At 33.8% G+C, this 27,064-nt stretch overlaps 2 protein-coding genes across 9 annotated transcripts in view; both read left to right on the forward strand.

Moving 5' to 3' along the window:
* Positions 1 to 4,839, forward strand: part of Vps39 (vacuolar protein sorting 39) — a 62,791-nt gene extending 57,952 nt beyond the window's left edge. Inside the window, exon 16 of the mRNA XM_069843321.1 lies at positions 400 to 4,839. Within this exon, the coding sequence (XP_069699422.1) occupies positions 400 to 463 (64 nt within the window). The 3' untranslated portion in view covers positions 464 to 4,839. The remainder of the gene's footprint in view (positions 1 to 399) is intronic.
* A 9,326-nt stretch (positions 4,840 to 14,165) lies between these two features.
* The window catches only part of LOC138711993 (zinc finger protein 345-like), a 41,910-nt gene continuing 29,011 nt past the window's right edge, over positions 14,166 to 27,064 (forward strand). For 4 of the 8 annotated variants that reach the window (XM_069843332.1, XM_069843335.1, XM_069843334.1 and 1 more), the window contains exons 1-2: positions 14,166 to 14,382; positions 22,142 to 22,243. Coding sequence is in view for 4 of the 8 variants with exons in the window: in XM_069843337.1 (XP_069699438.1) it covers positions 22,148 to 22,243 (96 nt within the window). In the remaining 4 variants the exon portion in view is untranslated. Of the gene's footprint in view, positions 14,383 to 22,141; positions 22,244 to 24,985; positions 25,322 to 27,064 lie in introns of all 8 variants that reach the window. The other 4 variants (XM_069843333.1, XM_069843338.1, XM_069843336.1 and 1 more) reach the window with 4 other exon arrangements.

The raw sequence follows: 27,064 nt of genomic DNA on the forward strand, positions 1-27,064 counted from the left end.
TTACAAAGATTTATTATTTTAGATCTGTAGATAAGTAATATATAAGTAATTAGATGATGGTGATGACCAAGGCTTCAAACATTTTATGGTGGTTCCAGTGAGGCAAAAATTTCTCTAGTCAACATGGTCGAACTACAGAAGTGCAATTAAAAAATCGGAATGTTCTGCACTTGTTAAGTAAAAATTTTCACTTGTCACAGACAAGCAGATGAGTGTTTTTTTAAGCGACAATGACAACAATGATGACGATGATAAGTCATGACATAAAATTGTGATCCAGTCATCAAGGCAGACAATGATGCTGAAATCACATAACTATGTTTTACTGACCATGATAGAAATATTGCAAGAATTGTTTTTATATGTACCAAACGTCTTTTTGTTCTTTTTCTGTTGCAGTGCTTTTGCTCGCTATCCCAATGGAGACATCGTGCATTATTCTTGTCAAGACAGAAGATCTTAGCTTTGTATTTGCTTTTGCTAAACTTACCAAAGAGAAGTAAGACTTTCAAATTTGAAAGAATTAGGATGTGTGAGTTGATATACTTGGTGTAGAAACTAGTGTGTTACAAGGAAATAATAATACACACGCAGTTTTGTTATAATGACCAACTTCTTGTATGAAAAGAAATATTCCACTATTTATATACCTGGCCATAATTCCATACAAGAACTTTTGGTTTAGGTTTCGCATTCAGCAGATAGATATTAGTTTTTATTTGCCATTATTGTTTAATATTGTATCCATTTAATGTTGAATTAACGAGATGAAGTATTTCTCGTTTTTCATAGGAAAATTTCTTCTTCCATTTCCCATGTAACAGTTTGTAAGAAAATTATAACATGGCAAGGTCTTGTATGGGCACATTTCGAGACACTTTTTTTCTTTCTTTGTCGATTGAACCAGTGTACAGTAGATTTTAGTTGGTCATTATGACATTATTTTTAATGATGTATTAAATTATATTGCTACAATTGAAATGTCATATCATCTTAAGTCTGTTTTCCTGTAACGTATTTCTTGTGCAGTAAAGCTTGTAATAAATTCCCACAGTATATTTGGTGCTATCTTGTACCAATCTATAAAAGTAAGTTCATTCCCAATGGTAGAAACATTGTGAATCATTGGTTTCACACACTTAATGTATTTGGAATTTTCCTGTTGTATTAGCCAACTAATTAATAATTTTTTAATTCTTTTTCTCTTTTGTGAAATGTGATAAGTTCAGGGTCATTTGTTCTAAAAACCTTTTAACTACAGCTAAAAATTTAATCTTTAATTCCAGCAATGATTGACAAGGATCATATTGTAACAGTTCATATATTTTTTGTTGGTAACAGTAATGCTAAAGTAGAATGCTTGCGTTATGAATCATATCGACAGGAGCTGAATCAAGAATTGGTTTATATAAATTAATTACTGGATTGTTATTGCATTATAATATATCATTTCGCACCTGATGGGTTTCAAATACTGATAGAATTGCATCTATTCAATTGTATTGTTTTCTATGATAATTTTGACAAATTTTAAGCAAAGATTACAAAATTTAGGCGATGTAGATAAGTATAGTTATTCTACTAATATATCCTACTTAAAATACTGTTTAACTCTGACATGCCACTCTTTTTCAGTCACAGACTAGAAGCATTTAGCTTCCTGTAAATAGACATTGAATGTTGTGACCCATCAGATAGTATTTACAAAATATAGATAGGTTGACTTCCTATTGGGTTAATGTGGCGAAATTTTATTACTTATACCATGTTAGATTTTCCATTTTAGAAGAATGTAGAAACCTTGTTAAGTATTTCTTTACTAATTTCATTTAAGAAAATCGTCAAGACCCATGTATGTTTCAAAACAAACATTTCTGTATAATGCCATTACTTGATTTGAAAGGCAGCTTTAACGCTAACAGTTCTGCTCCATTTGCGGACAGCAGCATATATTGGCTAAGGCTATTAGATATCATTATTTTCTGCTCGTCTGAAAGTGCCTAGTCCACTTATCAAATAAACGCTTCTGAACTTGCTATTTCTTTCCTAATAGAATATATTATGTGTTTAGCTCTGACATACTGTAGCTAAAGAAATCTGATATCTTGCATCTTTATACTTTATAGTCAGTTTTATATCAGAAGGCTGCATAAACGAAAATATTATAACTAGTAATTTTATTATAGGCCTGTTTTTTTATCTCAGAATTGCTGTATCTCTTCTACTTCTATACTTGTTAAAGATTTAAATTAAAATTTGCTTTTGGTTTTGAATCTTAATGGATTATTTTACTATAATTGTCATGAGTTAAATTATATGTGACTTGTTTTGGGACTCACGTTTCATTGCTTCTGCTAATATGGCTGAGTACACTTCGTTTTGAATGAGAATTTTTGTATAAATATTTGTCTTCCATTCCAAAAATGATTTTGAGAAAGTCTTGTTTCGAATTGTTTTGAATTTCTTTTTCAAGTTGGATTAGTAAATTACACATGTCTGTGAACATCTGATAAGGAGAATCTATTTCAAATATTGTTCAAGCATTCATCTCAATGCAGTTGAGCTGTAATTTCATTCTGAAATCATTTTGACGATAACTGCTTACAGATATAATTACGTAACAAATCTGAAGCTTAATATCAGTCGTATCAACGAAAGTTTTCATTTGGATTGAATAAGTAAATTATAAATTATGTAGTTCCAAGATCATGACTTGCGTTCTTTCCAGTGTCTCATTAATTTGTAATGTTATCATAAATGTGACTTAATATTTTTATTTGCTTAAAATTCACCAGCAGAAATACGAACAATGCAACTTCCTATAAATACAAACTAGAAAAACCTTCTTCTCTTCTTTAGAACCATACTACATTTGAATACTACCATATTTACTCGAATATAATACGCACCCCATTTTCTAATCTTAAAATCCAGAAAAAAAAATTACTGGCGAATATAATATGCACCTATGCTAAAAACCATTCAAAATTAAAATGATATTATCAAGACAAGTTATAAAGACACCTTTATCTGTAGCTATACACTACATTCATCCTGTTTTCATCATAACTGTACTTCCAGTGAATAGATTTGGTTCGATGTCAGAACATTGATTGACATTGACTAATGTTATGCCACTCTTTCATCAGTAATTATTTTATTGTTAGCAAATTCTTTTGATTTATTTAAAGATGCGTGATTGTTGTCAAAAATGGACATGAAATTACAAATGAAAAGTGCACAAAGACTAGAAAATACAAACCCACAAATACCATTTCCATCAGCAGTTTCCCACCATATCTCATAGCATAAATTAAGCATTAATTTAAATTTGAGTCTGTGTTTGCATGCAAATATAATATGCATCCTAGTTTAGAAGATGGTGGGATATGGTGGTAGAGACTGGATTAATCTTACTCAGGATAGGGACTGATGGTGGGCTTACGTGAAGGCGGCAGTGAACCTCAGAGTTCCTTAAAAGCCATTTGTAAGTAAGATTTCAAGACGACATTTTGCGTGCAAATATAATACACCATTGAATATAATATGCACTCCAGTTTTCAAGACGATATTTTGTCGAAAAAGGTGAGTATTATAATCGTGTAAACACAGTAATTGTACCTTAGTATAACAATATGAAAATAAATGAGGAATTTAAACTGAAAGTTGAAATCATGATTTGTCTTGCAGTATCAACTTTATTCTTAAATAGTAAAACATCCTCAAGTAAATATTAATGAAATATAATTATCTGCATTGTTAGGCCTATATGTTTTTCGACATTAATATGTTATTTGTTTAAAAAAAATAATAATATTTTACTTTATTGAGACTGTTGTTTAAAAACATACTGATATATACAGTCAAATAAAGAATTCTTAAATTGGTATGCATGTAATTTGATTAATATTTCATAATGAAAATAATAATCTCTGAATAATGTTTCATATTAGGCCTACTGTACCTGTAATTTAAAAAATGAACTTATTTTTGTTTATCATAGCAAGCAAATTTAGACCATGGAATTATATCCTGATTTGTTCTTAACTATTCTGTTAACCTATAATTACAAGACTTGGAATGTGCACATTATTTGTAACACACTAGTTTATTCTTGTATGTTATGAGAGAATGAGAGACCTGCTTGAATAAGGTCTTCAAGGCTACAGACAGTGAAACGTTTGAAATTTTAAACATATTAGTGTACAGAGTGATTAAATGATGTTTTTGCTTATATGGAGATCAAATTTTTTAACATGTTCAACATTTTCTTTGTAAATATCATATATATTTGAATATGATTCCCCGTAATTTTATTTGTACATTAAGATTCAGCTTTTCTGTGTCTACAACGTAACTGAATAGGCAAAAAGCTTAAATATATATATACATATAGTATCTGGCTTTATATAGGGGAAGGGACATATACAAATATATATGCTAGTCTCAAAATATACTTTCCCATAAGTGTTGAAGTTTATTGTAATCATGCTGTGAGAGTGACCAGTGACTTTACAGTCAAACATCCCATATGAGTGTTTTGTTTTCTCATTCTGTATACTGATAAAATATTCCCTACGTCAAGAGATTTATCTTCAGAATAAAGATTTCAGATTTGTAGCATTGTTTGTATGTTTTGTAGCCGCTTCTTTTGGCAGGGACTCTGATATGACAGAGGCTTGCAGCAGAGTATTGTTTGTTATTTACACTTTTATACGTAACCCTCACACTGCAATGTGCCAGCCCTGTATTACTGTGAGAATACTGTGTACATATATGCAGAGTGATTGTGGAATATGTGTATATAAGATTTAAAAATATATATAAGTTTATAATGAGTGTGTTTTCTTTTTGTTTCATATGTATGAAAAAGAAAAACTTTTTACTCTTCTCCCATTAAATATAAAGTAATGATGCCTCTCAGTGGTTTTTTTTTTTTTATAAATCAAGAATGACTGTTCGGAAATCTTAAAGATCATTTTCATTGCATTGTTTGTGTTCAGTCATTATATGTGTCTGGTATTTTAATACTGTGTTCTGGCATTCTTACAAATGAACATCGGTATTAAACTCTTTCTCCACCTCTGCATTCAGCTCATACACAAGAGAATTTTATTTACTATTATGTCTCAACAGATCCAATTATACTACCAGACGATAAATGAGTGTCTTGGGGCAGTATAATTGCATGAACATGAAGATGTTTCTAAATTTCAATGCATTATAGGTCATATACTTGCGAAATTTTTGCAACTGAAGACATTGTTTATTATTTTTAATAAAAGAGCAGAAATCTGTTCGTAGCAGATCTTTTGAGATTGGTATTGGATAAAGTGACTATAGTGTATGTGCTTTCATTACTTCAGTGTGTTGCCTGCCATTCCTGTTTCATCATTAGACCAGCATATCATTAATTCTGAGTAGCTTCTGTCATTTTTAGCATTAACCCAGATCTGCCCATTGTCCTTTTAAAAGGGCAATGTGCACTGTTTTAAATTTGAATGCTTCAAAGTTGGTATAAGTGTAATCTTCTGTTTGACAACAATGGACAGTTATAGGAAACCGTTGTAGAAAAGAGACCTTCTATTGTCAGTTCACTGTCTTTCATACACATTCTGAAACAAGATAGACACAGTCGGGTACATATTAGAAGATGGAAAATTCTACATGCCCAAAGAAGAAAAAGTAAGTAAAATCCTAGATTATGCATAGATTTGATTAATTTTTGTACTCTACTTTGAAAATACATGACAGATTTATATTTAGGTTACACATTGAAATTATTGTTTAATTTTCTCCTATCACAGCAGTATAAAGTTGTGTCCTTTTAAAAGGACAATAGTCATATAAGGGATTATAGCAGTATCAATAAACTTCCAGGTTCTCAGCTTAGAGCAGAAGTTGAAATCATGAATTATGAATCAGATGAAAATCACGATGATGAAATGGAAACTAATAAGACAGTGGCAGCAACAACAGGAGTGGCAGCAATAACAGTAGAGAAAGCAACAATAGTGATGGCAGCAACAACAGCAGTGGCAGAAATAACTGTGGCAGCAGCAACAACAGCAGTGGTAACAGCAACAGCAGGACCACCAGCAGCAACAACAACAACAATGATAGCAGTGGCAGCAACAATAGGATCAACACCACCACCACCACCAACAGCAGCAGCAACAACGATGATAGCAGTGGCAGCAACAACAGCATCAACACCACCAACAGCAGCATCAGCAGCAACAACAGCAGTTTTGACAGCAGGACTTTATCCAAAAAATGTGTATGTTTGGTATAATGGCGATTTAGACAATGATCCAATCTCATGACCACAACTTAGCACAGTGTTAAATCAAGTGTCACCTGTTGAAAATGTTCCTGAATCTGTTTGACGATGAAGTTATTGAGTTATTGGCAAGTCACTCTAACTGTTATGCAGCTCGAAAAAATAAACTTTTTGATGTATGTTGTTGTTTTCTAATGCCAGGCGTTTGACAATAAAGTCATTTGACCTCTTGCACTCCAATATTTTTCAAAGATATTATCATGGCCAGCCACTGAAGCACATATTTTGAGACTTGGTGATATATCAGAGTCAGAAATGAGATGTTACATAGGCATACTCTTACTGAGTGACTACGTAGCATTATCAAGGCGACGCATGTACTGGGAGAATAGTCCTGATACATGCCATGAACTATTGCAAATGCGCTATCCAGGAATAGATTTGAATTTATATTTTCAAATTTGCACCGTTGTGACAATGAAAATCTTGACACTTCAGATCGGTTTGCTAAAATTCGGTCTTTGTTTAACTTACTCAATGAACAATTCCAGAATTTTGCACTTCACTAAGAAAACTATAGTGTGGATGAAGCCACGGTGCCTTATTTTGGCAAACATAGATGTAAACAATTTATTCAGGGCAAACCGATAAGATATGGGTACAAACTGTGGGTTGGTACTACAAGTTCGGATATGTAAATTGGATGGAACCATACCAAGGTGCTAAAAGCAAAATAAAACAGGAATATAAAGCACTTGGCCTGGGACCTGCTGTTGTACTGCAGTATTCTGATACTCTGACCAAAATTGGCCCCTTCTCATACCATATTTTCTTTGATAATTTCTTCACTACAATTCCACTGTTAGAAGAACTTAGTAAGAGAAACACAAGAGCTAATGAAACAATACGGGAAAATAGAGCATCTAAGTGTCCCCTAGTCAGGAAAGAAGACATGTAAAGGAAGACTCGTGGATATTTTGAGCATAAAGTAACAGAAGATCATAGTATTGTAACAAAATGGAACGATAATAATGTGGTTTCATTGACTTCAAATGCATGAAGTGTATATCCTATTCACTCAGTAAGCAGATTTTCCAAATCTCAGAAAAAAAAAATCACCTCATCAGAGTCTACAATTCCGGAATGGGTGGAGTAGACTGATGTGATCAAAACAGCCTATACAGAGTGTAGATTAGAAGAAAGAAATGGTACATTCTCTAATAACACATTGCATTGATATGTGTGAGCAAAATGCTTAGCAGATATACAGGCAAAATTATGGAAACATGGACCATTTGACATTCCGCAGGAGAGTTGCCATAGCTCTTTCAGAAATGAACAAAAATGCTGCTCCAAGAAAAAGAAGCCGACCATCAAGTTTACACAATGCTGACTCCTGTTATGACCATATGGATCACATGATTATTCTTCAGGCTAAAAAAACTAGATGCAGAGTTTGTAAGAAGAAAGTGTCGAGGAAATGTCAGAAATGTGATGTTGTCTTCCACACTGAGTGTTTCTCAATTTACCATCAAAAGAAATAATTTATTTAAAAAAAAAAAAAAAGCTAATGTCTGGATGAAGGAAACAAAGATTACTTTGGTCAAACTTTTCTTATTTCACATTTCAAACTCAGTAATGACATAAAATAATGTATTTTTAATATAATAATTTAATGTCAGGATAATTATGTAAATGCATGTTTATTTGAAATTAATTAACAACTGTGTAACAGTTTTGTTCTAAAGTGAAATAAATTATACTTACATTAGATATGTGTATTATATATAAAATAAGATTATGGTACTTGTATATGCCCATTGTTCTTTTAAAAGGATACCGGGTTTGAGACTGAAATAAAGTCACTATTTTAGTGATGTAACTATAGAAAATGATTAAGAATGTTAGAAAAAAACAATCAAAATATTAAAAAAAAAATGTTGGGCACATCTGGATTAAGAATTTTTTAAAACAATGATTTCTGTAGAAATATTCTTAAATAAAAAAGGGGAGTAGAAATCATTTGGGTTTTTTGTATTAGCTATCCATTTGTACACATTTCTTCTAATGTGTACAAAAATACTATTCATGTTACAGAAAATGTCCAGAAGTCTGATTTATTCCATAGACAAATTAAATACATAACTAGCAACTGAATGGGACTTGCTTTTGTCCTGTAATTTAGAAGAAAATTTTATATGCAGACTGACAGTGTGCTAAAATTTTATTCTTACAAATTATGCTGAAAACATGTTCCTGCCATGTGGTAGAGGAGGAAAGATGATGTTCGAAAATATTTTGATTTTTAATCAAATTCTGTAAACTCTTCTACGATCATATAAATGCTGTAAAAATGTTACAACATCTGGAGAAGTGCACAAAAATGTCCACTTGAAGTTGAGAAAAGTTTGAAACCAATGAACAATGCAGCAAACTAGCCATGAGAGGAGATGCTGAAGATATTGCAGAGTCTGCTTCGCAGTCAGATAGGTCCATCTCACCACTTCATTTCGAACCATTTACCTAGTTCTGGAATAGACCCAGTACCAAAAGCAGCATGTCCATGATAGCCTTTGTTGATACTATGAATTCATATGAACAAGTAAATTTTCTGAAGTCATTATGTACTGGAGGTTCTTCTTTTACGTTGACTATTATACTTTTACTATGTCATACTAATTTTGATCAATAAAATGGTATGAAAGGACGTGTTTCATGGCTGTTTATCACTACAATTTTATATGAGACTATAAATGTCACCCTCCTCCCTCTTTACTGTGCATGTGCTATGTGTGAAGGTATTTGGTCCTGTTGTAAGCAGAAAATGTTTTATTCACCGCTTGCTGGATCCAACTTCATCACACACAATTTCTAGAGGTCTATACGTTAATGCATTTTTAGCTGTTGATATTACTGTACTTTATATTATCGACAGATTTCGTAATTTATTATTCCAGTTGCTGTCATCCAAGTCAAATGTTATTTTCATATATTGTAGGCCTATTCAAAATCTTTGCACAAAGTCGATGTACTTGCATTGAAATTTAATTTTTGGTAGTAGTCATATTAAAATTGGCATGTTCAATATTATAGCTGTGAAGCAAATTATGAATCTCGTGGAATGCAAAAAATATCGCCATATATACGTAAAGAAATAAAATTACTATAATTGCACTTATTTTATAAGGTTAATATACTAGAAATTGTATTATCGAATTATAAAAGATACATAATAGATTGCAATATCAATATGAAGTAGTCCTAAGCATTTTGTTCTCAGTTATATAAAGAAAAATAGTAATGCATGAATTCTTTTATTGAATAATATGCACTTGTTGAAATTTTCTGTGCTTGAGTAGTAGTTGAGAATTTTATTGTTTTATCAGCACACATCAGGCGTTACACCATGGTGTTCTTTTAATGACATTTGGTGCTCATGAGCATGAACTCTCCTGGGGTCCTTTTTTCAATTCAAAGTTAGTTGTCCAAGGCGGAATAAATAGTGTTCCTATCTATCCATTATAATATCTTAGAGATCTAATGGGCTTTCACGTATTTCACATGGTGTATAAGTCCTTTCAATTCAATGTTGATTTAATCAGAAAAATCAAGATTATTCAAGAGAATAATATGATTGCTCGTGCAAAACTTCAATTTATAGATATCCAGTCTTTTTTTAAAAGAAAAAATGTATAGCCTTTGAGGAGCAGAAGATACAAACAAGCTCTAAATACTGCGGAATGTTTCTCTCAAATGTCTGGCTATGTTTGGGGCAACCTACATATGCACAAAAAAAATCCAGTTTAAGAAAAACCTCGATCACAATTACTAATTTACATCTGCAGGACTATTGAGGTGTAGCTACAAGTGACCTCTCCTTGGACATCACTGAAATTCTGAGCAACATTCAAGCTCAAGGATATCATTACCCTGTATGAGTGTTTTAAAATTGTATTTTTTATTTAGTTTAAGTATTCAAAACATATTCTGTTTCATAGTACTACGTGTGGGTGGTGCTCACAATCTTCTAAAGGTTGAGAACCCCTGGCATACATAGTAATCAGTGGCATAGCTTCAGGGTAGGCAGGGTAAGCTGAGCTTTCCCAAACATTTTCGAAGAAGGGACTAGATCAATTTAGAATTTAGTTAATTAAAAACAGGAGTGTTTCGGTGTTTTGTTTACTTTTTAGCGACGTTAAGCAAGGCCTGTAAATGGACTGATCACTCACTACGTCTGTTCGTGGAAAGTGAGGGGAGTGGGCAGCTGGGTATGCATGCGCAGGTTAAGCTGACAGCATTCAGCTACAGAGCGCTCCTAGATCTGTCCTGGAGTGAGAGGGAAAGGACACATTATATTCACACTGCTCCAGTAAGCCGGCTTATTCGAGCTCGTAGCTCACTTATGCTCGACATTTGAGTAGAGTGAACGCATTTCCATCTTAATAACGAATGCAGCTTCTTTTATTTTAGTGTTGTGATTTTGTATTATATTGACAATGTTATTTTAACATTTAGTGCAGTGTACTTAGCAAACAAAAATGGAAGGTGCTGTAGATATTAACCACGACTCATTCAATTCAGCTGACTTTTTGTTAAATAATTCTATAAATAATTTAACTTTTGAACAAAAAGAGGATGTAAAAGGAAAAATAAAGAGACCAAAATTAGATATTTCACAGAAGGATGATAAATATATCAGAACGTTCCAAGAAAAGTAGTACTTGAAATATAGCCTAGATGGCTGGCAGGAAATAAAACAAAGTGGACATATCACTGTTATTATTACTTAATGTTCGGTGGAGAAGATTCATGGTGTAAAGGAAGTCAGATAGCACTGAAAAACTTTGAACTTAAGGCTTCCAAGCATGCCACAAGTAAGCAGCATATAAAAAATTCTGAGGTGTTTCATATGTTAGGAAGATACAGAATCGATCATTGCATTTCAGAAAGTGCCTGTCTTGAAGCTGATAGACACAACAACAATGTTTTGCGTTTCGAGAAATTATAGGCTGCCTCATTGATGTGTGTCATTTAGGAAAGCAAGAACAAGCTTTCAGTGGACACGAGAGCATAGATTCTCTCAATAAAGGCAATTATTTAGAAACTAAATATGTTGGCTATGGAGGAGGGATTAATGAAAGACCATTTGGAAAGTAGCACAGTATTTAGGGGTACATCTTCAGATATTCAGAACGATTTAATCGAATCAGTCACTATTGCCATCAATGAGAACATTCATAAGGAAATTAATAATGCAACTTTAGTGTCAATTCCAGTTGATGAGATAACTGACGTTTCTGTAAAAGCACAATTCAGTATCATTGTCAGATATGTTCATGGTAGAAGTAACAGAACGTTTTTTTGGGATTTTAAGATGTTTCAGCTGATAAAACTGCCGAGGGGTTGTAAAAAAATCATCACTGTCGTAGAAAAATACAATATGGAGGAGAAACTTGTTTGCCAGACATACGACGGTGCTTCAGTTATGTCAGGACGTCATGGTGGGGTGCAAGCCATTATACGTCGAAAGCATGCCAGAGCGATTTTCGTACATTCTTATACGTACCAGCTGAATTTGGTTCTATTACACAGTGCCAAAACAATTAAAGAAGTTAAACTTTTCATCTGCAACTTCACTGTATTTCATTCCTTCTTCAGTAATCTTCTTCCCATGCAGAACTGCTTCGACAACTTGGGTTTCAGCTACCTCATCCAGCACAAACACGTTGGAATTACAATTCACGAGCTGTGTCCACCATCAACCACCATTACCAAGAGTTGAGAAATTCGGTGAACTATGTAACTGAGTCTGATGATTGGGATCCTGAATCTGTAAATAATGCAATAGGACTTCTGAGAATTTTAGATTCTTTAATGTTCACATTTATCTTGTGTCTTTTCAATAAGATTTTTATCTTCACTGAACATTTGTTCAACATTTTTCAAACTAACTGCACAAGTGATGTAAACTTATGCATAAATGAAATCAGAACGGCCAAATCAAACATTTCATCTCTATGGTCAGACAAAGTATTACATGAGTGTCTTCAAGAGAGTACGCAGTTGAACACAAACAACCAGGAGGACTTCCAACCCAAGCGTTTTGTTGAATCTCACAAACTTGTTGCATTTGAAATTCTTGATTCCAGCATAGTCCAGTTAGAAGAACGATTCAGCAATTTCGACGAAATTTCATTTGTAGAACTCTTAAACCATAAAAGATTTCCCCAGTTCAAAGAAACATTTCCTGGTATTCAGTTTCAAAAACTTAAAAATGCCTATCCTAATGAGTTTAAGTTTGTAGCACTACAACATGAACTGGTTAATATCTACAGTTCCGGAAAAGATAAGGACAAATCCTGCATTGAATTATTGGCTTTCATAGTAGACAATGAGCGCGAAACAGTATATGAGCAGACAGTAAAGTTGCTTCAGCTAATTCTCAGCATTCCAATGAGTTCGACTACTACAGAACGTTCAATGAGCACATTAAAAAGGATTAAAAACTATCTCCGAAATTCCATAACAAATAATAGGTTATCCAATCTAGCTACAATTTCAATTGAAAGAGAACTTTCTAGTCAGTATTCTCAAGATGTTGTGTTCAAAGAACGAATGATAGACATTTTTTCATAAATGAAAAACAGACGCCTGGAATTGATATATAAGGAATCTTAGGCAACTGTGATGGCCTCGGAACCACTGAAGACAGGATGGATTGTATTTAATTGTAAGTACGTAGTCAGCTTCCTTTGCTTCTGTTTCCTTACAGCATGAAGTTCGCGTCGAGAGACTGTGTCCATCTGATAATAATTTGCAGTGCATACTTGTCATGTGTTTAATGTCAGAAAGACATGTTGCAGGTCGAGCAGAGAAATTGGTTATCACTATTTGACACTAAACCTTGCTTTGAAATGAAGACTAGTATTGTCTGACAAAAAATCAACAAAAAAATTTGTAGATTAAGATCCACAAAAAAAAAAAGACAATTTATAAAGAAAAAGAGTGCACTATTTCTCATTGTGTTCGGATGGCGTTGTAGAAGCAGGCTACATTGCTAGCATTATAGGCTCATGTGCCTTAATACGTAACATAATAATAATAATAATAATACTGTTACTAGTCTATTATATAAATACACATCACTATTTCCGAACCATGCCTTCAGGCCAGCTTACCCAAAAATTTTTGTCATGCTTCGCTACTGATAATAATATGTCCATTGTGTAAAGATTATGATTCGTTAACATAGGCTAAATTATAAACAAGAGGGGTTCCAAGATCTAACCCTCAGGTGGGCCTACATCAAATTTAATTTTCCTCTTACCTAACTGAATAAACTATTCTTAATTTGATTTACCCTTTTCAAATTGATCGATTTGTACCATTTGTAATGTATTATAGGACTGAATTAATTTCATGGTAGGCCTACATCCCTAAAATCATAATTATGTAATTTGTCCAGTAAGAGTGTGGCCTAGTACCTATACAATCAAAGACTGTATATAGATCCATAAAGACAAAAGTTGTTGCTATTATTATTATTATTATTATTATTATTATTATTATTATTATTATGCGGTTGAAAATATCGTAATGCTACGATTGTATTATTTTATGTGCATGTCTTCAATATTTGTTTCAATTTGATTGGTTATTAAATATCGTAGGCGTACTCCAATGTTTGCACACCACAGGCATTATTACAAACTATCAATGTAAAATGAAAATAAAACCCTCATTCCCGAAAACGCGTAAATAATTCAACAGCTGATGCACATGTTCCACATCTTAAAGCTTCATTGCTCATGTAAGATCTATGGAATAAAATAAATGAATGAATGAATGAATGACAGTAAAGATAGCGCTGATTCAGAGCAGCAGCAGACGATAACTCGATCTTATGTTTACATCGGGGCACAGACGATTAGCGCATGCGCAGTGAAGGGAGCCGAGGGTGAGATTTATCCACTCGTCTTACTCACTGTCGCTATTAGGATGCGATCCAACAGGCAATGGATGCAGCACACGTTGAACGTTGATGTAAAGAAACCAGCGTTGTGAGTTTAGCGATGATCGCTGTACAGAGGATCCGTAGCGTAAGTGTAACACATTTATTAATTTTTTTATTTTTCCTTTTTGCTTCATTATTTTCTAGTGTTGGATTATGCTTTTTATTATTATTAACCTATAATAATGATCTTCCTTTGGATTTAATACAGTTCCGAATACGTTTTTTCTGTATCGATGTTGTGATTCAAATCCATAAGCTATTATGTTTATCACGCAAGTTGAATCGCACACATTCATTTATTGGGAAAATTTCAGTATACGGTTTCCTCACACAATAATTATATCTTAGATTACTAAAAAGAGCAGATTTGTCTGTGTTTGTCGAATGCGCACCTTCATGCTTACTAAAAGGCACTTTTCAGTGCCAATAATTTATCTTGTGTGCACAAGGTTGGAATTTTGAAGTAATAGGGAAAGGAAGGAATCCGTGTTTTGAAATTTATCCATGCATGCTACTGTAATGCGTATAGTTTAGGAAGCTATTAACTGTATGGTTAGGTTAGATTTAGCAGGATTGGTGAGTGTTGCCATAAACTTGGGAACTACAATCGGGACATATAATTGAAACACCCGCTCATTGTGCAAAAAATTTATTTTTTAGCTGCTATCAGAGAAAATTTGCGTTCATGATTTGCATTGTGAGCAGGTACAGCGAAAATATACTGACAGTTTTGTAATAATTCTGAACACTGTTCTGTATGGTTTACAGTCTCAAAAAATTTAAGCCACTTGTCTTGAACTTTTACGCTTTCCCATTCATGAACATCCAAGTTTGTACTCTCGAAGATTTTCAAGCAAACAAACAGATCAAACACTTCAGATTCTGAAAACTGCAATATTTTTTTTTAGGCAAGTCAGTGTCTCTTCTATATCATTATATCACGTCTATATCACTATTTAAAGTTTTCAACAAGTTCGGCTAATATTAACACAGTAGATACAATATATTGTAGTAACCTTAAAATACAAAGAAGCTGTAAACCAACTCAAAATCGGAACATCTGACCATCCCGAACTAATTTGTTGGGACACTAGGACAGTGACACAAAAGCGGTAACAATCCTGGAAAACCGGGACATATGGCAACCCTGGGATTGACATTAGAACTGGCGTTTATTATTATTATTATTATTATTATTATTATTATTATTATTATTAAGCTTATTAATGTATTATTATTACAGTGGAGTGAGGCCACCAAGCTTAATACATGATAGGAAGAAGATTATTATTATTATTATTATTATTACCGGTATTATTATTATTATTATTATTATTATCATTATTATTATTATTATTATTATTATTATTATTATTATTATTATTATTGGCTAAATTAGCACAGGTAGTTTCCTTCATACTCAGATGCCATGTAAATGTATTATTTACATATAGGCTAATTACAATTAATTTTCTTTCTGATAATCTTGATGTAGACCTACATCTCATAATTGATGAAATTGACTAAGATATGAATAAGATCGTTATAAGTAAATATTATGTCGAGAAAGCCAGTAGATTCGGAAGTGAATATAGTTGAATTTATAAGGTTTTAATTTTTTTTTTTTTTTTTTTTTTTTTTTAGAGATACGTAGTTGATCTTTTTTTTTCCTCACATTCAGCAATTTATTGATAAAGTATGGAAACAAATATGTTTTCTGACTTTTCATATTTAGTTAAAATTTAAATAATACTGGTAATGCACAAGTATTGTTTGTGTCCAGCTGTCAATACAATTGGACACGAAGAGATGAATGTAGATGTTAGGAAGTCGGAGATTGTGGAACATTACATGTTATTCACTTAAAAAGGATTTTGTTGTACTATGCTTCTTGTAGAAATTAGCATTGTATTGGCCTAGACACTTGGTAAATGGAATTTCGCTAGAATTTGTACTGTTATAAAACTTCTTCACTTGTTCATGTAATAAGTCTTTGAGACTTGGGCTATATCTAGTTTTTACAGTGATGATATGCTTACTTGTAACAATTTTTAACATTGCAACATTCATCCAGTAAAACTTATTTAATGTTAATTTAAATCTACTGTAAAACTATTTTGAAACACGCTTACCTTTAGAGATTATTTGTAAAGAAAGTCTATTTTTCTTGTCTTCTGCGTGAATTTCTTGTTACTTCGTCATAGAACACGTATAGAGTTTTTTTTTTTAAGTTTAATAATAATTTCTTTTTCAATTGAGAGAACACCCAGATTGCTCAGACGTACCTATATTTGTCTCTGCGTTGCTCTCAAATACGTTTTAATTCTTTTCAAAACAGAAAAGCTTCGTTCAACACTTGCTGTTGTAGAAGGAAATGTAGGCTAATATTAATTGGCTCCGTCTATAAACCTCATTAAATATTACATGCAATTGCCACCCTACCTCATAATCTCCTGACTTAATTGCCTCATGAGTGATGCCCTATAGGAGTCACTTTTGAGGTTCAAATCTGTCGGACAGTTAACTAAGCAACAACAATCTCTCAAAACAAAGTCAAGTTTTCTTAGTCTTTTTGGAAACTTGTCAGTCATTTTTATGTACGTCTCTATGTGCTTATTCAGTAAAAACAGTCCATTCAATATTGAATCAGAAGTTGTGTTCCTCAAATAGGTTTTTAATCTGTGAAGATAAGTAGAAAAACTTCTCTCAATAGAGATAATTGACAATGGTAGAATCCCTAGTATGTTCAGAGGTTTGTAAATATTTGGAAAAATGTTTGTTGCACACTTAACCAAGGCATCATAAATACAGTTTCAGGAAATTTTTCTTCATGTCTCCATTTTGTTTCACATAAAGGAAATTTACTTGGTACTTCAAGATACATTAAATCAGACTCATAAAACGTTACTCCTGGCTTTAACACAGAAAAGGAACATGTTCTTGACAGCCGTGGTAGGACATTTTGAAGAGAAACAGTTGTTTCTTTGTGTGACTGGAATTGTTCTTGTAGAGCTGCAGTAGAATCCAGGTAGAAAAATTTAAGAAAATGGTCACATTAATCATAGTTAGGGACCTGAATTTTTAGCATTTATTTTCATCAAAATTAGCGTCTATTTTTCTAAAATTAGCATATACTTTTTTTTTTTCCAAATTAGCATCTATTTTTTCCAAAGGAAACTTTGTGCATTCTACCTTTCATTTCTCTAAAGATAACTTTGTGAACAGTTCAGCATTTTCCTCCTCCAAATTAAATCATCTGTCTGAAACAACAGCACCATACTGTGATAAAACATGTTCCCTGTCAATATTGTTGGTGCCCACAATACTGGCAAACAACATTCTGAAAATGCTTTATTCTCTGTTCTTAAAGCATTAAACACTTTCAGTATGTCACATTTTTTCATTTTTCACCTGCTGTTCAATATTCTTTTTAAATGAATCATGTGCACTTCGAATTTATTGTTTTGATGCACTCTAAAATCCTGGAAATGTCATATTGTTCCATAGAACTACATTCTTCGGGTAGAATGTTTTTGCTATAGCCTCAAAGTTCTTTCAACCAAGTCCTTTTTCTTCAAAATTGACAGTTTAATCTTTGCTGACTGAACAGTTTTGGAAAAAAAACATCTTTGCACGTAGCTTCGTCCAAAGAACTTAATCTCGAGAGTGAATTTATTGTCCCTTCAGAATAATGTTCAGCAACAATGTCTGCTAAATTACTGTCCAAGATGTCTAGTCTTGGGTACAACAAGTGAGATGTTAAATATTTGGATCCCTAGAGTAAAGTTAGCAATTCAGCTAACTTATTAGCATGATCTTAACAAAAATCATGTGAGCATTTAACCTTGAAACATTATTTTCATTAAGCCACTGTAAAAAATTTACCCCCATATTTTGAATATCCCTCATGTCAATCTGCTTGGAAAAGAGAACAATTCTTCAAAATAATCAGCCAGATAAAAGACAGTCTCAAACCAGCTATTCCCTCTCGTTACAGTGGAAGAAGGAAAAAGCTTAGCTTCTTTGGAAGCTTCATATCTAGACTTCAGAAATTCAAGATACTTATATTTCCTCTTTCTAGTGTTAGGAAGGCAGATTTAACCATCAAATCGAGCAGACAATTACTTGATAAAGAGATAAAATCAGTCAACATGTTTTGAGTATTTAAAAAGTGCCTTTAATTTTTGTGTATGTATATAATGCGTTTTTTGCTAGAAAAATAGCATTTTACTGATAAATCACTATTAAATAGCATTTTTCTTGTGATTTCGCAATTTGATAGGAAATTCGCATTTTTTCGCACTTTCAATTCTGCTAGAAAATTATGCTAAATCACCTTACAGATGTTGAAAAATACTTTCTACCCCACAATTTAAAAATTCGCGGATTTTTCTTGTCAGAATTGGACATGAAAAGTGTTTGGACCTGTTTGATAACCTTCTTTAAACTATGCAAACAGTAAGAATTTATTTGTGTTTCAGGAAATCCTCTCGGATTATTGACCTTAATGAAAACAGTATCAAGAAATGTTGAATATCTTAATATAGACTGTTGATAGTATTAGGCAGTAATTCTTAAGTGTTGGCTGACCGAAGTTCTAATCTAACTATAATCTATGGCACATTAAAGATTTCGCATGCAATGAAAGGCAGAACAGTTCTCCTTTTACTTGTGAATGATTGTCATACTTGCCACGTGCAGAATGAGTGACTCAGATCTGTACAAGTGCAGGACACTGAAATTCAAATATAGTATCCTCATTCATAAGCAGTATGTAAACATAAATACACACATACCCATATGTGGTGTAACAAAAATATTGGGCAAAACTTCAGGAATGCATTCCTTATATGTAGAGAAGAAAAACTGTTTATAACAACATAGGTCTGGAAATACATAATTTCTGAGTTATCAGTAGACTACTTTTATTTCCTGGAAGTATGATACACTCTTTTGACGTTTCCTTATATAAATTGTTCAAAATGTCCACCTCTTGTCTGAATACAGACCTCAGATTGAAGCCTCATTGAGTTCCGAACATGTTTCTGGCATAGTGCATATTGTGTGATAGACTGCCACAAGAGTTGCTGCATCATCCACAGCAGTCAGATACACCAGTAACTTTAAGTACCCCTCAGAAAGAAGTCTGATGATTTAAATCAGGTGAGCTTGGGGACCAAGTAATTGACTATCCTGTGACCATAATAACACACATTAAGGTGTCTGCAGACACAAAGACTAAAATGTATGGGAGTGCTGCTGACCATGATGTTCAGCCCTCTTCGTGGTACTAGTGGGTCTTCTAAGAAGGCCAGGAGTATGGTGCATAAGAAATCTCTGTAGTTCTGCCCTTTGCAGTTTCACAGAAAGGACGTTACTGACATCGTCTACTGCTGTCTGCTAATTGGTTACCATAAATAATATCTTCCTTAGGTTACTCTGACAGAAATCTTGTCTTCATCTGTTAGTAACCAATCACAACCCTCGTTTAAAAAAATTGGCAGCTTCCCTTTATCTCCACGTGGAGGGAGAGTTGTCACATCTTTCCGAATTCCAAGAATCCAGTCAGCACAATGATATCATTGAATGTGCAACTATGCGGCATGGGAATGGGGGACTGGATGAAATGGTTATAAGTGTTTGTGTAGGAAATCGTAAATCTGTTAAGTAGGTGTTCAAAGGAGCCACCAAACTGCACATGAAGATAGTAAACCAACAATAACGCTTGCAGAAGAGCTGAGATTTCACGTTAATTTTTAGAAAATCGATGGTAGTTCTATATTGCATAGAGATTGTAAAAAAATGATAATAAACTTTACCCAAGGAATTTCTTCATTTATATCAGCAACTTCTAAGCTAAGTGTGGCATAAGCATTGCCATGTGAAAACTCTGTGGTACTTTCTCATGAGTCTTTCCAAGAAACATGAATTCCTACCTAACATTACACTAGCACCATCACTACATATTCCAATCAAATTGTCACTCAGATAACTTGAAGAAAAACCACTTTTAATAGCCATTTAAAAAATTTAGCCATACTTACATTTCCATCACTAACTTCTGAATATGTAGCTATGGATGTAGACTCACCGATGCACGTAAGAGACTCTGGATTTATTAGCTATTATACAGGGTGGCACACGATAGGTTGGCACATTGAAAACTTCCATAGAAATTTTATTTCTTGCAATAATGTAATAAATGTTGTGCATGCACATTCATTAGGATTTAGAAAGCTTTTCTTTTATGAGAGTATGGGTTCAATATGTCTACCATTTTAATGCAGACCCTCTTGATGCCGCACACGCACATTTGAGACTACTCGGCTACACAAGTCTTCATCAATTTCGTTGCACAACTGAACAGTTTTGACTCCCAATTCAAGAAGTGTCTGAGATTTCGTTGGAAATAAGTTGCAGTACAAAGTAATATTGAAGCATTTCCAAACACCGATGAGAATTTACAGTTTCATTAAAGAAAACTGGTCTGGTGAAATCATGAATGGAAATGGCTATCCAAACAGCTACTTTAGGTCCTTATACAATACAATAAGTTTCAAAACTTATAGCGAGTTGATAATGGCCCATCCTTTTTTCATGAACTTCACTGGCTCAAAATCGCATACGTTGTTTATTGACTGTTTTCATGGCTACACGAAGTGATTTCACACTTGCTGGTGGCTGCACTGGCTTCAGTTGTTGTCGTTTTTCTTTTTTCATACAGAAGATTCAGACTTCTTGCTAAGTCGAAGAATGGTGTTTCATGCTGGTGCCCAACGAGTGTGAAAAAAACACCCAAAATCTTCTTGGAGTAGCAGTAACACTCTTTCTTTCAGCAAAAAAGAGATCAATTTTAACTTTATACTCAATTGACAAATGACTGTGATCCGTCATTTCTCTTAACTTACTGCTATATTGTATCAACAACTCCTACAGCATTCTCTTGCTCCCTAGTGACACTTCCACAAACTACTCTAGACTAGAGCGAAGTTACTGTGTTTTCCATTAAATAATGTTTTCCTAATAAATTATTTCGAATATGTCAATCTATTGTGCGCCACCCTGTAGATGGACATAGCTTTTTCCTTATATTCGCAATGCAATATATAATGTTGGCACAACTGAAATTGTTGTATAGTGTTTTGCTTCTCTCTGTAGTCCATTTTGAGTTTGCAAATCCGCAAGTTTATGAAAATATGAATATGGCTTATTGTTTTTTGCTGTAAGTGCGGTACACTTTCCTCAAACTATTGAAAATAGCCTTTTCTGTTTATCTGCTAAGTTTCCTAGAACTATCCATACTCTTCTTTATCTGATCTGCATGCAATTCATTACGTTTCGGAATTCTTATGTTTGTATATCTTTTTTCTTAATGATGTGAGCCGAGCTTATTTATTTCCTTCAGTAGGACACACCATAATACCACTCCATTCCTTAGAGATATACAGTCACTGTGACTTACTCAGTTCTAAAAAACCTGTAGGGTATCCCTTTACATGTTGATCAGCCCAACTTGTCTTTTTGCATAGCCACTCGTATTTTAATTTAAATTCTCTCTATGTAGTTTTATTCCAACAAATAGGATAATTAGGGACTACAGATTACAAGTAAATAGTTCACTAGTTTGGGTTTTATCATCCACAGTACCACAGTTGTTTTAAAATTATAAGGATGGACCATTATCAACTCGCTATAAGTTTTGCAAATTATTGTATTGTATTTCTTGGGAGATTTTTTTTTAATTGGCATTTATTTATAACCAGTTAAGTGCACTATTATTTTATTCAAAAGGAAGTTTAAATAATTGAACATAAATTAATTTTAATGTTTTTTTTCATTGCCAGTGAAGAATGGATTTGATAAAAGTTGAACCAGATGATTCTTCTGTCAGTGATGTGAGGGATGAAGAAGAGTGTGAGATACCTTTCATAAAGACGGAAGCCAGAGTGAGTAATAACAACACTAAAATTAAAGTCTGCCCCAGATCATTTGGTAAGCAAAGTAAAGAACCCCTCTCTATGCTACGAGCAGAAGCACGTGGTGGTGGAAAGTGGAGGAGATGCTGTACAGAATGGACAGTTTAAAAGTTTTTATGTATGCTTGGCCGGTCGGCAGCCTGAGCCCATGCAATTGCTGGCATTCCTCTCTAAGAAAGTGTGGTGTTCTTCCCACATGCACTCAGTCATGAGTGAGATTTCATTGGAGTAGGTTAGTTGCGTTGTGCAGTCGTGAGTGAGATTTAATTAGAGTGTACAGTAGTGTTGTACAATGGTGAGATATTCACTATGTCGTATATTGATCAAGAAGACATGCATCAATTGCAGGAAGTTGTGTGACAGAGCAAGACGAGCATTTAGATGTAAATTTCCTGACAACCCAGTTGCAATATGAAAAGCAATATTAAAGTTAGTGGATAAGTTTAATAGAAAACAGGTGATTGACTGGAAAATAAAACGAAGAAGTCATGTACTTACAGAAGATAAATTTGATGAAATAGGAGCTACCTTGTAGCATTGTCATCGAAAATCTCCTTTCTGCACTTGATGTACGTCTTCAAGATGAATATGTGACGATGCATTAATATCTCACCATTGCACAACACTACTGTACTCTAATGAAATCTCACTTACGGCTGCACAACACAACTGTCCTACTTCGACGAAATTCACTCACAATTGACTGCACGTGGGAAGAGTATCACATTTTCATGGAAGGGAGCACCAGTGATTGCATGGGTTCAGGCTGTTGACCAGCTGAGCAATGCCTCTCTGTATGTATTCTCCATAGAAACGTTGGCATTCAGCTTATTCCGAATCTCACCAGACTGGTGGACAACAATGACATCACGCTGCAGCGAAATAAGAACAAAACTGCTGGAAGGATCGATGGCTGTCATGGCGACTGTATAAGTTGTTGTCTGTACTACGCTAGCAAAATTTTGCGAAATTTCCGTACTGCCATCTCGTTCAAAGAAAAGAGAGCATAAACGATTTATTTCTTAAACCGGTAATAATAACTGGTCCGTTGACATGTTCGCTCATAAGCCATTAACATATTGATTTTACGTTGTGCTCATTACAAACAATACAGCAGAACTAAAGCAGAACACACCGCCATGACACAACAGTGCACGATATCATTCATCTGCTAATTCCCACCCTATACAGGAACCAATCAGATTCACTGATGGCGGCTGATGGAGACTGCCACCACTTCTGCAAGCTGATGGCACTGGTGCGACACTGGTGGAGCATCAGTGACTCCATCGGTGAAATTCAGAACACTGTGATGCCATCGGATTGCTCAGCACTGAGATTCGGAATACGCTCATGCTTAGGATATTAAAGGAAAGCTCTGTGTAAGCTTATATTTAAAATCTTTTTGATTTTAGGAATTTAGTTTGCGAAATAGAAATGGTGAAATATACAGTAGGGCATATTGAAAAGAAATTTCCGAAATTCAAAGCATAAGGGTGTACAGACCCAGAAACAAAATTTGTGCATTCCTAGATTCATGTACTACATGTCCTCATCATCTCAAACGTCCAGACTCAGTAACTTCATTGCTCTTTAAAGGTTTATGGGATCTGATGTCTAATTAAGACTTGTATTCCACTCAGACACAAGTCCGTAATACCAAATGAAAACTGAAGTTTTTCTTTTCAATAACTTATCAGAAAATTTTGTTTCTGGGTCTGTACAAAAGTTACCTTGTTGTCTCTACTATAACCAGTAAAAAAAAAAAAAAAAAAGGCGTAGATGGGAGGATAATATTAAAATAGATTTGAGGGAGCTGGGATATAATGGTAGGGACTGGATTAATCTTGCTCAGGATAGGGACTGATGGCAGGCTTCTGTGAGGGCGGCAAGGAATATCTGGGTTCCTTAAAAGCCATTTGTAATTAAGTAAAAACAAATAACTAAAAATGAATCCTAATACTTATATGCACCATTAACGTTCTGTGATGTTGAAAAAATCTTTCTCCCAGTATAAAAACTGTTTAAGCAACAATCGCAGAAAATTCACATTCGAAAATTTATGACTGTACATTGTTGATTGCTGTAATTCCCGCATCGAAAGCAATGAGGAGGATGGCACCTTGTAAGGTATGTAACATTTTTCATCAGTACCAAACTACAAACACAGCACTTCGACATCGTTGTTTACATCTGAAGTTTGTTGGTATGACTCGTTTAAGGAATTGTATTGTAGGCTACATGCGTGAGTTCTTAGGGTGCTAAAGTGTATGGGGTCCTATGCCTGGTCATAATACAGTAAAATGAACAATTTGCCTTAAGTCTTATTTTCTTACATTTTGTCGGATTAACAGTCTATGTCGACATATACCCTTAAGTATCATTACTATATGATGTACTGCAGAAATGTTATGTTGACAACTTTAGATTTCCTATATCTCTGTACTTGAACTAACAGGTGCCAATACTATTAATGAGAAAGCTTATAAGATTTATATTTTCACTTTTGTTACATTCTAGAATATGAAAGAATAGCAGTAACGAGTTATTGAAAGTGTTGTTGAGATGTTATGTATTAGAAAGAAAATGGTTTTCAAATACTGGGCAATCAAACGTCATTGTTAATGGAAAGAAGGGAGTACATGCAAGAAAAATTAAACTACTTAACACATTCTGGTTCTGAAAAATGATACTAGAATTTTTTTTTTTCAGAATACTGGAGGCTTAGTACCCATGATAAAAGGGTCGCAAAACATGTCACCAGTAAAAAAAAGTAAAAATCATCAGATATAGAAAGGAAAATGGTTAAAAAAAATAAGAAATGCTACTCACGATTACAATTTTGAGATCAATTGTCAGAGGATACCTATATGCAAATACCTGTTTTCTTAACACATTGGATAAACATGAGAAATTTTTTGGATATGTCATACAATATTACTGAAACATCCCCAAACGATGGATGTGGAAAACACCTTGAAATATAAGAAGAGTGAGGAAGAATTAAATGAAGTGCAGTTGTACAATATATTTACTGAAGAGAGGCAGGTTAGATTAATACAATTAATACAGATAAATAAATAAATACTGGCAGTGATGGTGCTAGGGGTGAGCGAGGGAGGGCACCTACCCAACAAAAAATTCTCCTGCTCACCCTTTCGTCCACCCTAAAGGAACACCTTTTAATACATTCCAATTTAATTAATTTTGTACAAAATACTAACGGTAGCCTACTGTTTATTATTTTCCAAACCATGCATTTATTAATGATTTAACAAATTCATGCTTCTGATTTGATACTGGATACAGTTAATGGCAGAATAGCTTGATATAGAACTTATCACACAAGTATCTACACTCTATACCAGATGTCCTTGGAGCAGATATAAACAACGAAACTAAATGCAAGAGAGCGCGGTTCACACTATACTAAATGTCTGTGTATGAATTAAGTGACCGACTACGTTCATATAATGAAAAGTGAAAACTAAAGTAATGTGTCTTTGAACATAACTTTCTTGCGTCAGTTACTATTTGTACTGCTGTCGTCTGCTCATACACCGCACAGATGCTAGATGCATTAGAACTGTAGTAGTGGACGCGTCTCTGAATACTGTCTCGTAACCAGGATATGCATGCTCTCAACTAAGTAATGACTCACCAACCAATGGGAGCACAGCGATAACATGAATGCATTGAGACCCTTGTTATGGTCTGCTCCAAAGACATCTGGTATAGAGTGTAGATTTAATTTAACTTTCTGCCATCATCAGTGTTGCCAACCTCGAAAGTACCTTTCCAGCTGCATTTATATTAAAATCCAGCTACTTTGCTCTAAAACCAGCTACTTATGAAATTGTAGGCTTAATTGTATTATTATTATTATTATTATTATTATTATTATTATTATTGTTGTTGTTGCTTTGTTGTAAGCACTTTGTATTTTAATGATTAATACAACTTACGAGAGAAGTAAACTAATGATGAAAGGTAAGTTCCCTTTACAAATGATTACCTGAATTTTCCAAAGAACGGCTCTCTTGATTTAAGCAGTAAAAGATCCTGAACGTAAATTAACTTACTGCGGAAGTCTGAATGACAGTTGTAATACAAAAAACCTAATACCACAGTATACCGTCATAAAACCTCTAAAGTTAGAAAATAGGTCCTTTAATCAAGACTTAGAGCCCTTCATTGAGCATCCCTTTGAAGGTTTCAGTTTAGAAAGTTGACCTCAACATTTTTTTTATCTCAAGAAAAAATATACAGAAATGGTTTTCGCATTCTTCCCTCTTTTTATAGCTTTATTCATAGCTTTCCAGCTGACTGAAATAAAGCAAAACAGCTTCTGTACCCTTTTATGACTCGGTTTCTTACCTTAAAAAAAACAATTCTTGCAAAATATGATGAGACTTTGTCACCTTGACCAGACTATCCTTTCAAGATTCTGTTTAGAAAGTTTAGACTCTGCTCATTTTATGACTTTATTTAAAATATATCCAAGAGATTGATAAACAACTTCCTTTCCACTTTAATGACCCTGCTTGCCTTACTAAATAGCCTACATCACATTTCAGACAAACTTTCAAAATTGAATATTTTATTGTGGTCATGTGGTCGAATCTTGAAACCTCTCACCGTAACATGTAGTTTCAAATTTAGTTGCTGCGGTGTGAGTCACTTTATGCGCATTGACTTCGCTATAATGGCTACTGAAGAACCCGCTCGATGATTTGGACTTATTGAATATGAAAATGTTTCAATTTGTATCAGTAGCAGAAATATGGCGTG

The sequence above is a fragment of the Periplaneta americana genome, chromosome 13 (assembly GCF_040183065.1).
Source record: "Periplaneta americana isolate PAMFEO1 chromosome 13, P.americana_PAMFEO1_priV1, whole genome shotgun sequence".
Classification (NCBI taxonomy): domain Eukaryota; kingdom Metazoa; phylum Arthropoda; class Insecta; order Blattodea; family Blattidae; genus Periplaneta; species Periplaneta americana.